General features: G+C 40.2%; 1 protein-coding gene across 6 annotated transcripts in view; it reads right to left on the bottom strand.

Moving 5' to 3' along the window:
• Positions 1-1,150: 1,150 nt before the first annotated feature.
• The window catches only part of rgl2 (ral guanine nucleotide dissociation stimulator-like 2), a 28,758-nt gene continuing 13,321 nt past the window's right edge, over positions 1,151-16,587 (bottom strand). For 3 of the 6 annotated variants that reach the window (XM_083529692.1, XM_083529691.1, XM_083529694.1), the window contains 19 exons: positions 13,031-13,078; positions 12,467-12,547; positions 11,271-11,437; positions 11,133-11,186; positions 10,806-10,996; positions 10,598-10,713; positions 9,779-9,994; positions 9,410-9,513; positions 8,367-8,451; positions 6,844-6,897; positions 6,668-6,754; positions 6,564-6,596; positions 6,345-6,466; positions 5,608-5,697; positions 4,492-4,585; positions 3,993-4,223; positions 3,468-3,582; positions 2,583-2,746; positions 1,151-1,384 (listed from right to left, as the gene is read on the bottom strand). In XM_083529692.1, coding sequence (XP_083385818.1) covers positions 1,373-1,384; positions 2,583-2,746; positions 3,468-3,582; positions 3,993-4,223; positions 4,492-4,585; positions 5,608-5,697; positions 6,345-6,466; positions 6,564-6,596; positions 6,668-6,754; positions 6,844-6,897; positions 8,367-8,451; positions 9,410-9,513; positions 9,779-9,994; positions 10,598-10,713; positions 10,806-10,996; positions 11,133-11,186; positions 11,271-11,437; positions 12,467-12,547; positions 13,031-13,078 — 2,064 coding nt within the window. In that variant the 3' untranslated portion in view covers positions 1,151-1,372. Of the gene's footprint in view, positions 2,747-3,467; positions 3,583-3,992; positions 4,224-4,491; positions 4,586-5,607; positions 5,698-6,344; positions 6,467-6,563; positions 6,597-6,667; positions 6,755-6,843; positions 6,898-8,366; positions 8,452-9,409; positions 9,514-9,778; positions 9,995-10,597; positions 10,714-10,805; positions 10,997-11,132; positions 11,187-11,270; positions 11,438-12,466; positions 12,548-13,030; positions 13,079-16,587 lie in introns of all 6 variants that reach the window. The other 3 variants (XM_083529690.1, XM_083529689.1, XM_083529693.1) reach the window with 1 other exon arrangement.

Raw genomic sequence — 16,587 nt, 5'->3', positions numbered from 1 at the left:
CCCCTGGTGCTGTTTCTCGTTCTATTTCTCATTTGAACGTTTTCTTCTCCAGTTTGTCTCCAAATACATTTTGTGCCTTGTTTATTAAAATCACTATTTACAAAATAAATTCCACTCCATGCACAACTCCTTTGGGCTCAGTGAGGTCATTAGGAAATGTGTACAATCGCTGTCTCGCTCTGGAAGGAACTGGAATTGGATGTTATTTTGGTTACAGGTGTTTATAAGCTGCATATTCATTTAGAACGTACCTGACAAACTGTCGCAAACTGTGATGTGGTATCGAAAAAAATTTGGAGACTCGATCTGTTTGCAAGAAACTTTGTTTCGATCACCTTTTAAAATAGTCTCCTTGCACAGTAATATGTTGCTGTCAGTGATCTTCTGCAATGTGTCCTTCTGAAGTCTTCTCTTCGAAGTGTGTCGAGGATCTTCTGCGACTGGTGCCGGATCTCCGCAACTGTGTCAAAACGGAGACCTTTGAGCTTCAGTCCACAGGAGGAAATTTCGGCTGCTCTGAAATCACACCTGAACTCCTTCTAGTCAATCACAATCCTCAATTCACAGTGACCAGGATATGAACACACAAACTTAAAGGAAAGAACATGCTCAAATAAAGAACGTGGATTGTATCAAAATGAGAATTTATTGCATACAAGAATATGTTGGTGTACATTTTGCATAATCCCGGTTATCCAGAGTTGAATGTACAAACGTTAGCTTATCCTGAGCAACACGGCAGAAGGCGAGAGAGAGAGAGAGGAGAAGCACCTGATAACGAGGCACTTCACCACAAAAAACAAACAAAATGGTCAGAGCCGATTCCTCTGTCCTGAGCTGAGCCGAAAGCTCCGGTGCTTCAGTTCAGACCAAACTTCAAGAGCGTCCAGAGCAGACGCACTTCAGCATTCCAGGGTTCATCAGAACGCCAGCCAGCTCTGACATAAAGCCACATTTACACATGTACTCGTTTAATTGTATAACATATTTATTACACAGTTCAGATTTATTGACTTTAGTGTTGCGTTTCTCAGTGAGCTTGTTGCCTTCTCTAATCAGACACGATGTGGATAAAATGAGCATCACTGTGAGATTTTATCAGACCCTCACGTTTGCATACTTGGTTCACAAAATGGCAGTGTGTGTTTCATTTTTCTCGTGTAAAGTAAATTCACTGTATGACGTCAACATGCATTAGTACCCTTTAGTGCTACACGTGGTTTTGGTACACAGAGTTGCAGTCATGGTTTCGTAGTCGTTTATCATTGCAGTGTTTATCTGATGCTAATAAAGGTATCGCTCCGTTCGAGGTAGAAAGCCGCAAAACACCGGCAGTGAAGGCATCGGCGTGGTTGTCGTTCTCGCCGCTGTCTTAGTTGAACTTCTGAAACGCAGAAACGAGTGCAGCATTTAGCCGATTTTTTTCAGCCTCGCGCTCCGTATTGTGAAGAGTATTAAAGCCATACTAAAAAGGGTTTGACCTCATTTCTACACACTACGTGTCCAGTGGAACTGTGATCACCATGAGTTTAAAGTTTGTCACAAGTTTTTCACTGTAAAATTATTTAAAAAATTGCACTTGTATGTAATGTAAAATAAGGGCAGGCGTTTAACACGTGCGTCAGAACAGCAGATGTGATCAGAAACGCCTCAATTGCTCTGCTCCCGATGTACGCAGGACGATGTCTTTTGGGCACATTGATTTATGAGAGTCGGTGCTCCCTGTGACTGCGCGTGCAGCCTTGTGCTGCCATCTGTTGGCGTGCTACAAAACTAGTCTCAAAACTTTCTAAAACAACCTTGTAGATCAGTTTATTTTGGTCCGACTCTTGACATTATTGTTGGGAGTCACGTGACAAAAAAAACAAATAATCCAGAAGATATGAGAGGTGAAGCGTCTCATTCTGTTTTTCATAATTTGTCCTTTAGAACTATAGTTATTGTTGGTGTATGTAGACGTGTCGGAGGATCTGCTTATTGAAAATGTAAGTTCTGATCAAAGGAACAAAATCAACTCAATGACTAAAATAAATATTCGTTGATTTTGATGAACCCAAAAAGTCCCAAAAATGATCTGATCTTCTCATCACTACAGCTGGTATAAAGAATAGTCGTGAGGATCAGAAAGGCACTACAGGAAGAAGTTCTGGTTACTTTTACACCTTCCTATAAAAAGTTGCGCTATCCATACGCCATCGGAGCCATGCGTCAGACATCTAAAATCCACTGCGACGCATGATTTCTCTGTATATGGCATAGCTGAATCAAATATTTAGCTAAATATTGAAATAAAAAGAAACAGCAATAATAAGAATATTCTGGTGTATTTATATTCTGGTGTATCCTGCCCAAGTTAAACGTCTGCCCTTAGATTTTTTTCCTCAACTCAGGGATCTTTGTTGAAATTCTTGTCAGCGGTAATCACACAAAGACCTTGTAGAGAGATAAAAGAGAAAAGAAACACAGGAGTATCCTTGTAATCATTTCTCCCGTATGTGCAAACTTTGGGACTTTACTAGAAGTGTTACGCCACATGTTTGTGTCTTCGCTGAACTGAAAACAGGTTAAAAGAGTGTTCGGACCAGCCTCCGCCCCTTGGCCTTGATTCGTGGAAAAGTCGAGCTGGTCTCATTGTTCAGCGACGGCGATCCCAGCGGCGTGTTTCCTCCTCGTCTCCTCAACAGGAAGTCCACGCTGGCTGAGCTCATGGCGTAAAACACGTTTCCGGTGGCAGGTATTGTAAGCTCTGTCCGTCGGGAAGAAGAAAAAAAGGATTCATACTGCATTGACAAGCGGTGCAGAAGTTTTTGTACCTGCACACCACAGTTTCTTTATTATTACAGTAAACTGATAGCTGTGAAAGTGCTTGCAGGGTATTACAAATAATAAAATATACATTATAAATAAATCAGAAATCATTTTCTGGACATAAAAAATTTGAAAATAGTTTAGATGTCCACACTTAACCTTTATTTGTTCATTATTTCATATTCTCTCGATTATATTCAATATTTTCCCACTTTATTCTACCACTTATACCAAAAATCACTGTTTAGAACCCAAACCTTATATAATTGCCCTTCATTAGATCAGGTATAAAGACTTGCATGATGGAATTTTGTCTTGAGTAAAGTATAAGGATGCCTGACTTTTCCAGCCGTTGTTCTTCACAGGTTTGGTCTCACATAATTGTGTATTATTTGGATGCAGTAGCATGGAATTTTGCCTACACTTGAACTAGGAGACCCAAGATCTGTTTCATCATGTACAAAACCAGCTCCTTGAATATATGCTTTACATGGGTTTGGATTGGAAGATCTCCTGCAATAGAGCTCCAGCCGTATTGAACACGAATGTAAATGATGACTGCACCCCAGGCGTCCTCACCTCACCTACATCAGGACCTGACTTTACTAACACCCAACGGTTTAAGAACATCCAGAGGAAGGAGTAACTGTTGGTGTTACCTTTTCCTTCAGGAAGCAGTTGGATGAGCTCATATTTGGAGGACTCTCGGGGATCTTGGTTGTGTTTCTCTAACGCTGAGCTGATCACTGAGGGACTTTTGTCGTTGCTAGTTACCTGTGGAGAAAAAGAAAAGATTGACAATGTGGTACAATACAGACTCCAAGATTTGTGGTGTTTGATGTCTGAAGTTTGACATTTGAAGCTACAGAAAGTTCTCTAAAAACAAAAAAAGCTGTGTTTGCCTTATGCTAAAATGGTGGCACGATGTACAGTATCTCCTATTTAGTATTTATATTAGCCTCATATGCTCCAATAAAAAATACTAGAAGCTGGCACCAAATAAATAAGAATAAACTTATAAAAAAAGAGAATAACATCGGTCCCCATACAGAACCCTGTGGTACCACTACAGCAAAAACCGGTTTATGTTACACCTGTAGCTATACGTGTTTTTTTTGTTAGATATATCAGCCCTGTATGTTAACATCCACGCCAAGTCTGTGCTGATTGGCTACATTCAGTACCAGAATGCTTCGGTATAAATTCCCGTCCTGTAAATCCATCCGTATCTTGACAATTCGCATATCTGGCCCCGCCCCCGGTGCGTGATTAGATGGAGTGTTGCCGCACGATACGGAACGCCGGTGGGTTTTCGAGGTGTTACTGCTGAGTGTTGTCATGACGGCGGGGGTGGGATCGTTGGGTGGAGGGGACGACTCGACATCCAGACAGGAAACAGAAGGAGATTTCATGTGCTGAAAAATATAAAAAATATACGGTGGTGCAAATAAGCGGAACAATAATTATATTTCCTGTCATCGTATATATAGGCATTTGTGGTGTGAGGTAAGGTGAGGTGAGGGAAAATCAGATAAAAAAGAGAAAAAACAGACAAAAAAGGGCAAAAAGATTCAGAAATCTCTTTTATAAAAAAAAAAATATATTGAAAAAAGTGCTAGGAGGAGATGAGACGAAAATAGATGAGTGTAAATAACAGAAATTCTATCACGGCGCACATTGTACCTTGGCAAGCCTGGAGAGCAGATGATTGACAGGCGAATGGAATTCAAATATTCCATCAGCATCCATGCCTGAACCAGTCACAGCAGAAAGAGCGCTGATGGAGAAAGAGAAAAAGAGAAAACAGAACAATCCAATTTGTAACGTAGTGCAATCAGGGGGAGTTTTGTCGTGTTTTCTACAGGATTTACCCTGAACAAACAGAAGACGCATGGACTTTCAAGACATGTTGCTCTAATAGCAGGAAGACCATGGAGCCCCAACAAACAAACACAGAAACACCTGCACTCATCCACACACCCACTTTACATACGTATATATACTGTATAGTTTATTCAATATGGTACTGTCACTGCTAAATTATTTACTGTAGTTTGTTTAATTATTAGCAAATTACAGTATATTACTGCATATTGATCACTATTCTTTAAGACAAATGTCCCAAAAGTCGTTTTTATTGTGTGAAATCTTTTGTTAGAGCTCCTAATATATGTGAGCTGGGTTGCCAGATTTGCATGACAAAAAACAAACAAAAAAAACAAGCAAAGTTAAAAGACCAGTTTTTCCCCCGGATGCGTCTTTCACAATAAACAAACTATAACGCGTATAAAACAAAATTTTAAATGATGCACTGGATGTGTAAACAACATCCAAATCAGGAGGAAAACACGGCACACATGGCAACCCTGTCACTGCTGTCTATGCAACACACACAGGATGCTGAGTTAAATATGTTTTTTGGAGGTGGAAATAATATCTCACAAATCCGGGCTCCATTCATTTCCTGTAGTTCAGTACACCGAGTGAAAGGTAAAGCATTATGAGTCACACACATTACGAGTTCTCCACCCTTCCTGTGCGATCCTTCCTCAAACGCTGTCAAATAACACAGACACCTCTTCAGTGTCACTGAAATCGCACAATTACGGCAATACTGTACTTGCACACATCTCACAAAATGAGGTTTCTTACATAACAATGGTTACGATCAGGCTCAGCGCTTTTTTCCTGAGTGGGTAAGAGGGGGGAAAAGTGTGTAGGTGAATTATAAAGTGTGTGTGTATGTGTGTGTGTGTGTGTGTGTGTGTGTGTGTGTGTGTGTGTGTGTGAAATGCTTACTCAGGACACTCCGTGATAACCACGGTAGGATGTGAAAGACGTCCTGGACTCGGGTCAAACTGAGGCTCGATCTGATTGGACAGTCTGTAGCTGCATCAAAACAGTACACATGGCATTATTAGTGTGTCTGACTCCCAGACCCTGTATAAAACACAGTACAGGTATTTTTATTAATAATAACATTTTGCGTTCACTTGATCTTGGAAACCCAAATCTGTTCCAGCATGGCGATGCCCCTGTGCACAAAGCCACCTCCATAAAGATCTGGTTTACATGGTTTGGAGTTGAAGATCTTCTGCTATAGAGCTCTGATCTCAAAACTACTGAACACCTTTAGGGATGAATGTGAACTGCACCCCAGGTCTCCTCACCTTCACACCTACATCAGTACCTGACTTGACTAACACTGGCTGATGAACCACAAACAAACTCCAAAACCTAATAGAGCTTCTTTCCAGAAGAGTGGAAGGAATTATAAGAGAAAATTTGGACTAAATGTGGAATGCGATGCTTAAAAAGCACAAACCGTACTTATGACCAGGTGTCCAGAAACTTTTGGTAATATGGCGTATTTAAAAGAAAAGATGCTCCAGCCATAGACAAGCGTTTAAACATTCAACGGCCTGCACTGTTTTTTTTTTAGCTCCGCTAAATGTCTTGAAGAAACAAAAGTGTGCACTCACGGTTTCCTTTGCATTGGTTTGCATTTTTGATTTGAAGAAGCGTTTAGCACTCACCTTTTCTCCTCACTCAGCATGGGGACGCTGTGGTACCAGTGCACAAAGGACTCGTCCGTCCGGAAGTTGCTGTTTCTGCAGGACGACTGGAGGAGACGGATTTTGGCGAGAACCTCAAACTCCTTCAGGGATGAGAAAAAAGAGAAAAAAACGTTTCCATATGTTTTCGTTTGCCAAGAAAAAAAAGAACGGAAATAATAAAAAGAAACAAAAACTCACTCGGCGCCGTTTGTCGAAGTTGATGTAGCCGTTCTAAAAGCAAAAAAAGAAGTCTTTTATATTCATAAGCGTTTTCGTGACGGTGTTTGTGGTGTGGATCTCACCTCCAGTCTGTCCTTGACAGCGGCGTCCAGCATGGTGAGGTCAGTCAGGAAAATGCCCAGGTATGGCACGGTGCCCTGAGCACTGGACTGCAGACACACACAGAAAAAAAACCCCACACGTTATTACGTGAACTTGGAGGGACGAGAATTTCCCATTCCCTGAGATGATCACTCACCATATGTCTTTTGTTGTTGACATTAGTGTCTACGTTGGATTTGGAAGTGCCTTCCTGAGCAACACAAAGGTGTATTAAACAAGGGGACATGTATGGTAAGGTGCATAGCTGATTTAACTCTCTACCCTGATTGGTCAGAAGGCCATGAATATATACATACTAGCTGAAAGTACCCGCAATATGGCAATAAGCAGTAAAGCACTGAGCAGGACTGGATGATCAGAGATCAGAACGTAACGTCAACAAATAACGTACTACCCCTTTGTAGTAGCGATACAGGGCAAACTACTTTGAAAGTAATTGTTATCGTGCATCTAACATCTAATAAGAAACAATGTACTAAGTTTCATTAGGATCCGTAATGTTATTTCGAAGAATTTACAATGCTTGAGAAATCGCGTTTTTCGCGAGTTAGCCGCGATCCAGGGCGAATTTTTCAAAACCCTTTCTTAGTGAGCACCTAAGACCCAAGAGGAAGGTATGTTCCAAATTTCATTGCAATCCAAACAGTGGTTTTTGAGATTTCGTAATGAGTGAGTGAGTCAGTCAGTGGTATTTCAGCTTTATATATATAGATAAATTAATTAATGAATCAACAGATTAAAAATATGTCAATGTTTAAATAGAGAGCTTAGTTGTTAAGAGATTGTACTTTAGATCCGAAGGTCATGAGTTCAAATACCAGTCATATCAAGCTGCCACTTCTGGGCCCCTAAGGAAGGCCCTAAATCCTGTTTAGTCGCATTAATGAGATTATTGTAAGGATAAATGTTAAACATGTATGAAAGGAGTTCCCTGTGTCAGAGGTAAAGCGTAACTTTCTACAGGACAAATCAAATTTACACTTTTTGTAGTTTCTAGATAACATGACAAACTGATAGAGAGAAAGAAAGAGAGAGAAAGAGAGAGAGAGAGAGAGAGAGAGAGAGAGAGGAAGGGTGGTAAAGGGAAGCTGGTGCTATTACATCATTTCCAGTTCCACAGCATTCAAAGTAACTGTAAGTGTTTATAAAAGTATGATGACACCTTACTGACACAAAACAATAATGTGTAATGATTGTCACATTGCTGCAGTATAATAGGAATAAAACACTCCACTGTGAGGAAAAAGATCCTCCAGACTGGGGTGGGGTCACTGATTCTCTGCAGGGGTTCTGCTTGAACAATTGAAGAAGTCCACAGAGGGAAGTGAAACCAGAGTTCTGCTTTGTAACGTTGTCATTTAACGAATCGATACAGAAACTGAACCGGTATGCAGAAACGGGATGCACAGTCAGCATCGGAAGAACTAAAGCTCCTGACACATCAGGGTGCTTTTAAAACCGCCTTCTTCACACACGTCAGCATTTTAAAGCATTGTCCCACATCAGCTGTGTGATTCACACGAAAAGACAAAACACCGCCTTCATCCGAACCCCGGGTTATTCATCAGCGCGTCTGTGTGTCACCTCGTACGCGCCGGACGTCTGCGAGATCTGCGCAAGTCGTGAATGCGAGCATTTGTGTCCGTGTACAAGACTTACTTCTTTGAGAAGCTCTCGGCTCTGTGAGTAGTTGTCTTTCTCTGAGAAGATGGAGGCCAGTTCCTCGTAACGCTTTATCGCCTCCCTGCCAGTGTCATCACACACACACACACACACACACACACACACACACACACACACTGGGGTTCAGTCAGCAGTTCATTCATCTCAAAGGGGTTCAATTGAGTTGGAGCTCTATAGAAGGAGATCTTCATCTCCAACCCATGGAAAGCAGATCTTCATGGAGCTGGTTTTGTGCACAGGGGCAGTGTCATGCTGGAACAGGTTTGGGTCTCCTAGTTCAAGTGAAGGGAAAATTTCATGCTCCAGCATTTATTGAAAGTCATCCTATAGAAATGTGTGCCATCAACTTTGTGGTAACAGTTTGGAAAAAAAACCCACAGATGGCTGGAAAATTCAGGTGTCCCAATACTTTTGTCCATACAGTGTTTAATATGTATTATTAATGTTAAAGCTCATTACTCAGAATCTGATAGGAATTATCTCACAATTCAAAAGCGTGAGCGGACATTCAGCACCTTCTTTTATTATTATTATTATTATTATTATTATTATTTATAAATATTAAACTCAGTAATAAAATACTAAGAGTTTATATTCATTACTTATCAGCAGAAAATAATGGAAAATATATTGATCAACCCTGGCATGTTTTATTTAGATTAATTTGAGTAATTAATTCATTTATAATTAATTAATATATTAACATTTCAAAAGGAAAGTAATATATAAAGTGGTTGCATGAACATTTTCTTCACAGAAATCTCTAGCGTGACATTTCTATTTATTTATTTATAAACTAATCTTTTTTAAATAAATGCACTCCAATTAAAGGTGGGATTTTTCTCATATTTTCAGGTTGAGATTGATCTAACTAAGAGTAAAATGTACTGTTCTTCTGCAAAGGGTGGCAATAATTCTGGTCCAAAGTGTCGTGTGGAGCCCTGGTGCATCTCCTGAGGGATTAATAGAATTTTTTTCCTCAGTCTCTTGTGTGAGGAGATGAGGGATGAGACACTCACCGGTCTGTCTCCTGCCACGTCTTTCTCAGTCTGTGGATGGGGTTACTCTGCAGCGCTGACACAATGGCGTACAGCGAGGAGAAGTTCTTCCTGATTCTGCAAGCCTGCTCAGAAGGCACCAAAAAAAAAAAAAAAAAAAGCTGATTTCTCCATGATGGAAGATTTTCAAAGCTGTACCTAGAACTAACGCAATTTTTTTTGGTTGGAATTTCCTGATTCTTTTTACCCCTGGCATCATGCCAGTATGGTCACAACACACACACACACACACACACACACACACACACACACACACACACACACACACACACACACACACACACATTAGTGGGTTAAATCTATACTTTTACACTCATAAAGTGCTGGAACCTCGGCTACGCTGATCCATTTCTCCAGAAGGCGTGTCCTCTGCTGGGTCTTCAGCTCCGTCTGCCACAGGCACGAGGCTGTAACGGCGTTGGCAAGGCGGTTAAACTGACGCACCGTGGCTCTGACTGACCAGCACATGCCCTCGTGGCCCTTCTTATCTCTCTGAGACCACAGTGAGCCCAGACAGTGATATGGCACCAGCTTCAGAAAGAGCTCCTACAGGATCACATTAATACTGTAAACACACTGGTAATAAACTGCCTTTATCTTACTTACAGTAATTACTGCACAGGCGATCATGAAGAAACCAGAACCTTCAGCATTACTCCATAATGAGATCATTAGATAATACTATACTGCCACTACTACTATTATCACTACTATCACCACTATTAGTAGTAGTAGTAGTAGTGGTGGTGATAGTAGTGATAATAGTAGTAGTGGCAGTATAGTACTACTAGTATAGCTACTACTACTAATAATAATAATAACAATAATACTACTACTACTACTACTACTACTACTCTCACTACTATTATGAGTACTACAACCATTACTATCACTATTACTACTAATACTATCACCACCATCACTACTACTACTTTTATTACTAGTATTACTGTTATTCTACTACTACCACTATACTACTACTCTTCCTATTAACACTCACACACAATCACGCCTACTTAAATAATAATAATAATAATAATAATAATAATAATAATAATAATAATAATAATAATAATAATAGAATTAAGAAGATAAAAGTCATTAGGAAAGTGAAGGAGGATACACCAGTCGATAAACCCAGGGTCTCACCGTCTCGATCTTGGTCAGCTGCTCAGCTATGATGCTGGAGGGAAAAGCCAGGATGTTGGTGGCATCGAATTGCGAAGGGTCGGGAGATGATGTTTGGAGAAAAGTGTTTGCAGCATCTGAAACACAGCGGGAAGTTTTACCCTCACGGATCACAAAACCAGACCGAAATAAACATTATACCTGTGTGTGTGTGTGTGTGTGTCTTAACCTGAAGTCGAGTTAGAAATCAGGGATTTGCCCCTGAGCTCCTCTGCGATGTTTAGCAGCCGACTTTTAACCTCTGACCCCGTCTGGTCTGGCATCAGGGACGCGAGGCGGAGCAGGCGTGAAGGGTCGGCCAGCGAGCGGAAGTCCTCTGGGTATTCGCTTAACCATGTGCTGTACACAGTGCACACTGCCCTAAACACAACACACACACACACACACACACACACACACACACATTTTCTGTTTCTGAAAATAGTCCATACTTTGTGGGTTGGTATAATAATGAGAAATTGTGCAGATAAAGTTCATAGTTGGTAAAAGCGCTCACTTGTCGAAGGCGTGACGAGTGGGACTGCCGCTGTCTCCTGGAGGATTCGCCAACCTGCAGAAAAAAAATAATAAATCAACTTCCATGCTTATATAAATGACATTTTATAAATCTTTTCCTCCGAATCTGGTCTTTTACCTGTCCATCAAGATGTCCAGCACCCTCTCGGTGGTGGTGAAGGAGCGATAGGTGGAGAGGAAGATGGAGATGAAGGACGTGTCCTCCATGGAGAAGGAGTGGAGGAGGTGAAGGACCAGCTTCTCTTCTGTCCCGGCTTTTAAACACTGCGAGCGCTGACATGATGCCTGTAATATGGAACAGTGTGTGTGTGTGTGTGTGTGTGTGTGTGTACACAGCGTGTAAGTTCAGTGCCGCTCACGTTCATGCAGAAAACGTGAGTATAATAAAAAAAAGATTGATCTCAATGACGAAGTGAAGAATTAATAATTAACGATCAAAGCCAAACACGTTTCTTTCACGTCGTAGAAAACATGAGACGTGTGAAGTTTTAGCATTACTTAGCAAAATAATAACTTTTTTCTTCCAAAACCTGCTGCGAATACGACGGCAACCGGATATGACAATGTTTGAATTTACAATGTGTTCAAGTACAAAGCGACGACGCAAAACCGGCAGATTTATTACAATGATGGTCATATATTTATATTTACGCTCACATGATCTTCACCTGATACGAATTCGCAGGTCACCAAACTTTGGACGGAACTTCGTACTGCAGCATGAAGACGTGTGACCAAAATACAGCATGAAGAAAAGCACTGATTTGACCAGTGTGTTTTACACCGATCATAACTTAATGAGCACTAACAGGTGAAGTGAAGAACACTGATGATCTTCATCATGGCACCTGTTAGTGTGTGGATTTATTTATCAGGCAGCAAGTAACCATTTTGTCCTCAAAGTTAATGTTGGAAGCAGAAAAAACGTGCAAGCGTAAGGATTTGAGAGATTTTGACAAATTGTGACGTCTAGACGTCTGGGTCAGAAAGTCTCCAAAACTGCAGCTCTTGTGGGATGTTCCTGGTCTGCAGTGGTCAGTGTCTATCAAAAGTGCTCCAAGGAAGGAACAGTGGTGAACCAGCAACAGGGTCGTGGAGGACAAGGATCACTGATGCACGTGAGGAGCGAAGGCTGGACCATGTGATCCGATCCAACTGACGAGCTCCTGAGCTGCGTACATGAATAGATTGTATACGTGCATTTGGTTGTTTCCATATTTGCAGCAGATCTCGGAAGAAAAATCCATGTGCTCGAAGTGAACCTGTGATTGCAGCTTTAGTCGGATATATGCTGGTGTATGATAATTGTTTCACCTGAGTATTGGGGTTACTGTGTGGTGGCTTCACGACCACTGTGTAGATGATGCCGTCCTCCTCCTTCTCAGAAACGGTGGACTGAAACAGAGACAATAATGAATACACAACAATACTAACAATCATTCCAGACTAATGTGAACTGCAGTCAGTTCCAAAATTTCTCCAAAGTAACATTAAAGTCTGATCTAATATATAATAACTCTATCCCAATAACGTCTTGCTAAAAGCTAGTTAGCTAAGCTTGCTAGCTAAATCACTAGCTGACACTGGTGCACCCCTGGTCATAAGACTGCCATGAGCCACATTTAGTCCCCATTTGCTATTAAAATGAGCTCCACTCGTCTGGGAAGATGTTCCATTAGATTTTGTGGAGATTCCTAGAGATTCATTTATCCACAAGGGTGTTAATAAAGTCAGGTACTGATGTAGGTGAGAAGAGATATTTAGTGCATTGAGAGATATGAAGATATAGAATATATATTTCTTTCTGTTAGTTCATACAGTTATTAAAGAAAAGAAAAAAGATTGTAATAATGTAATAATTGAGTAATGAGGACTCACCAGGTTGAGTGGACAGTACCAAGTGGTTTTCATGGAGGAGGCGTCGACCTGACAAACATTACAACAAAAAGAAATTCCACATTAAAATAAATGTTAAATTAGCACAAATCCACAAAGTCATAATTCAGGATTAAAATATAATTTAGAGAGAACTGCATGTGTGTGTGTGTGTGTGTGTGTGTGTGTGTGTGTGTGTGTGTGTATGTGTGTGTGTGAAAATGTGAACATTTTCAAGCTAATCAATTAACAGAATCCAAAGGGTTGTGTCTTTTAAAATCGCATCCTAATTTGTGTGTTTGCTTACAAAATGTAATAATAGTGGGCGGAGTCAATACTAATTTAAAATACGATATTACATTTGCACTAACAGGGTGATTTTTCCTTTACGTTACGAACAGACGCACATTCACGTCTACGCTTTTATTTTACATTCAAATTCCGCTTGCTAAAACAAATGCTGGATCCTGATTGGTCAAATAGTGTTAATTAATTTTCTATAGCAGTAGTTTTACCAGTAATGCAGCTACATGTCACAGGTTTATTAAAGTGATGTGGTTCGCTCGTTTGTTTAATGTTAATTATATGGAAGGACTTTTTTAGTGTCAGAGGGTCGAGGTAAACTTCACATCTCCGGGTGTGTGTTTTCACGCTGGTGAGTGAATGGCGTTTTTTTTTACTGCTATATAAGATGCTAGAACGTGAGTGAAAACAAGAACTACCTCGTTTTATTAACGATAAAGGTTCAAAGTGTCAATTTTACTTCATCGCATTATCACATTACAGACTGTTTTTTGTTTCTTACAGTAAATCCATTTTTTCTTTGAGATTTCTTTGATGTCTGAGATAATTCTTTTGTATTTCGACCATAGAATGTCTACTAACTGCACACACACACATACACAAACATACACACACATATCATCCGGTTTATTTAAGTTCTTACTAAAGCGGGGTCGAAACTTACAATTTCTCTATAGGCAATCCTTTTGCTTTCCCAACAACTGCCGTTTATAGCCACCAATGTCACAAAACTCTGACTACAACCTAAAGCGCGTCACAGAGCGACGCTCTTATTTAAACAATTCCTTCTTTTACTCACAGGCGAGGAGGAACAATGGAAAGCTGTGCAGCATTTTTCATGAAGCCTCTTAGAATGGGTGTCATTTTATGGAAGGAAATGTAAATGTGCTGTGTGAACTGTTTTGCATTTTCCCTGCGGAGAACAAGGGAAAAAAAGAAAAGAGGAGAACTATAGAAACGTGGTCATGTATTATTCGATGGTTATATTGAATTGCTTCGGGCCCTAGACAGGATTTTCCACTATGAACTATTCATGAGACTCAAGACATGACATCACACACACACACACACACACACACACACACACACACACACACACACACACACACACACACACACACACACACACACACACACACACACACACACACATGTACAAGCAATGAAAAGGTTTTCAGTACAATGTTATACACATATACAACACATGAACAATAATACAGCACTATACAAAATACTAAAATATTTACAGACATTAGATGCAATTTTGGCTAGCATAGCATCTAGAAAGGTTCTTCTTGGAACCTTTCACATTTGGCTTCACTCTCTTGAAGCCAAATGTTAAAGGTTCCAAGAACAACCGTTCTAGATGCTAATTTTCTTTACCAATAAAAAAGAAAAAAAAAAATGATACCAGCTACAAAACCCTGTAATAGTTTTTGCATATAACCAACCTTTAAATAGCCCTTATCTTCAGAGCAGTGTATTTTTGTCTATTGAAATGAAATAAGCAGAACCTTTTTTAAAAGATACAGTACTGAAACACTTTATTATCCAACCAAAAAGAACATAGATTTTTTTCTAGATGTTTAGTACTCTATTAAAACTCTTCTGTTGTCAAACAAAACCAGCTACAATGCCACTTAATTATCCAACTAACCCTTGAAGAACCATGTTTCTCACAGTGGAGTAGAACCCTTTATTGAAAGCAACAGTATTGGAACCCCTTCAGAATCCAACCAACCCCTGAAGAACCCTTTTTAAAAAGTACCCAGTATAACCCTTTTTTCACAAGCTAACTTGCCTTAATGATCAAACAAGCCTTTACACACCCCGAGTATCCCCAGTACATTAATTAAGGTTCCTATTAAAACCAGTTATAAAGGGTTAGGGTTAGGGTTAGGGTTAGTCAGGGCCAGTAAATCCTTCTCTGCTGGCCTAAACACTATCAGAAGCACTGACCTACAGTTACAACATAAATTCTTATATTTGTTCCATGGAATTGTATTAAATTTATTCTCTTCATTTCGTAGCGTTTCTCTCGGCTGCACTGCTTCTAGTACGTGTATGTGGATGTTAGATTTTTTTGTCCAATCACATTTCAGCCTCTATGTGCTGCCATGTCAATCTAATCTGCCCAGAGCCTTCAGAGTCTAGCCTACTGCTGGCCTTTTTACCATCGTCTCCTTAATAAACAGCTCTGTTTCTTTAACCAATCAGATTTTATATTCGTGTCACAGGGCAGCTCGCTGGCTCAGAATAGCGTCAGCATTTTTCCGTCCTCTAATTGGTTGGTCAGAGGGAAACTGTTACAGCCGAGTTTAACTGGTAAAACACGTGTGAAGCTCTTCACACGTTAATACATCTAGAGTTAGACTTTTTTATGCCTATGGAGGAAGAGAAATTGATTTGGTCTCGGACATACTTAAAAATCCATTTTGAAGAAAAGCTCAACATCGTGAGGAGGTCGTCCAACCCCGAAGCTAGCTAGCGTGTCTCAGTCCAGGAAAGGGTTTGTTCTCCACTTCCAGACCAGTGAATACGAGCGATACCACTGGATTACAGCCTCTGGGGGGCGCTGCACATTATGAGTCTGCGTCTCTGGTGAGTAGGTTGAATTTTATTAACATTTTTATGTTTTTGTCATGTTATTAGACAAATATTGACCCTAAACTGCTCTAGATTATGAAGGTGCACAGTTACGGTTGTAGTGTAGAGGTTTGGCGCTTGCCTTAGAAAAATGGTTTTCACCCTCCATATGTGAAATACCTCTCTTTCCGTTATGCCACGCATTGTTATATTGCATGTTTGTACAGTATTGAGGTACCAAATGCACGGCCCGCCATTGAAAGACCTTTAACTTCTAAAAAAGCATTTTTATTTTTACAAAATAGAGCATTTTTGTCTATTGGAAAAAGTCCATGTAGAACAATTTTCCCTGCCTTGTTTTGGATGAACCCCTAAGGAACATCTGAGGAATGTTTTTTTTTTCCCCAGAGTGCATACATGGACCGAGTACCGCTGCAAACGCCAAATCACTGCTCGCTGTTTTTCTTTCAGTACCTAAAGCCTGTCAGGTATTTCAGACTCTGTACTGTGAACTCTGTACTTTGGTCCTCCAGGTGTTCTTTATGAGCTCTTTGATCATTGTGTGTAACCTTTTTGAAGTCACTTAAAAACTTCCTCCAGAGGAAATGAGAAGTTCCTTTAAATGAAAGCATCTAAATTGAAGCGAACTAAATTAAACAGTAAACATGAAT

The sequence above is a fragment of the Silurus aristotelis genome, assembly GCF_946808225.1.
Source record: "Silurus aristotelis genome assembly, chromosome: 25".
In the NCBI taxonomy this organism is placed as follows: Eukaryota; Metazoa; Chordata; class Actinopteri; order Siluriformes; family Siluridae; genus Silurus; species Silurus aristotelis.
This window is presented reverse-complemented; position numbering and strand designations above follow the sequence as displayed.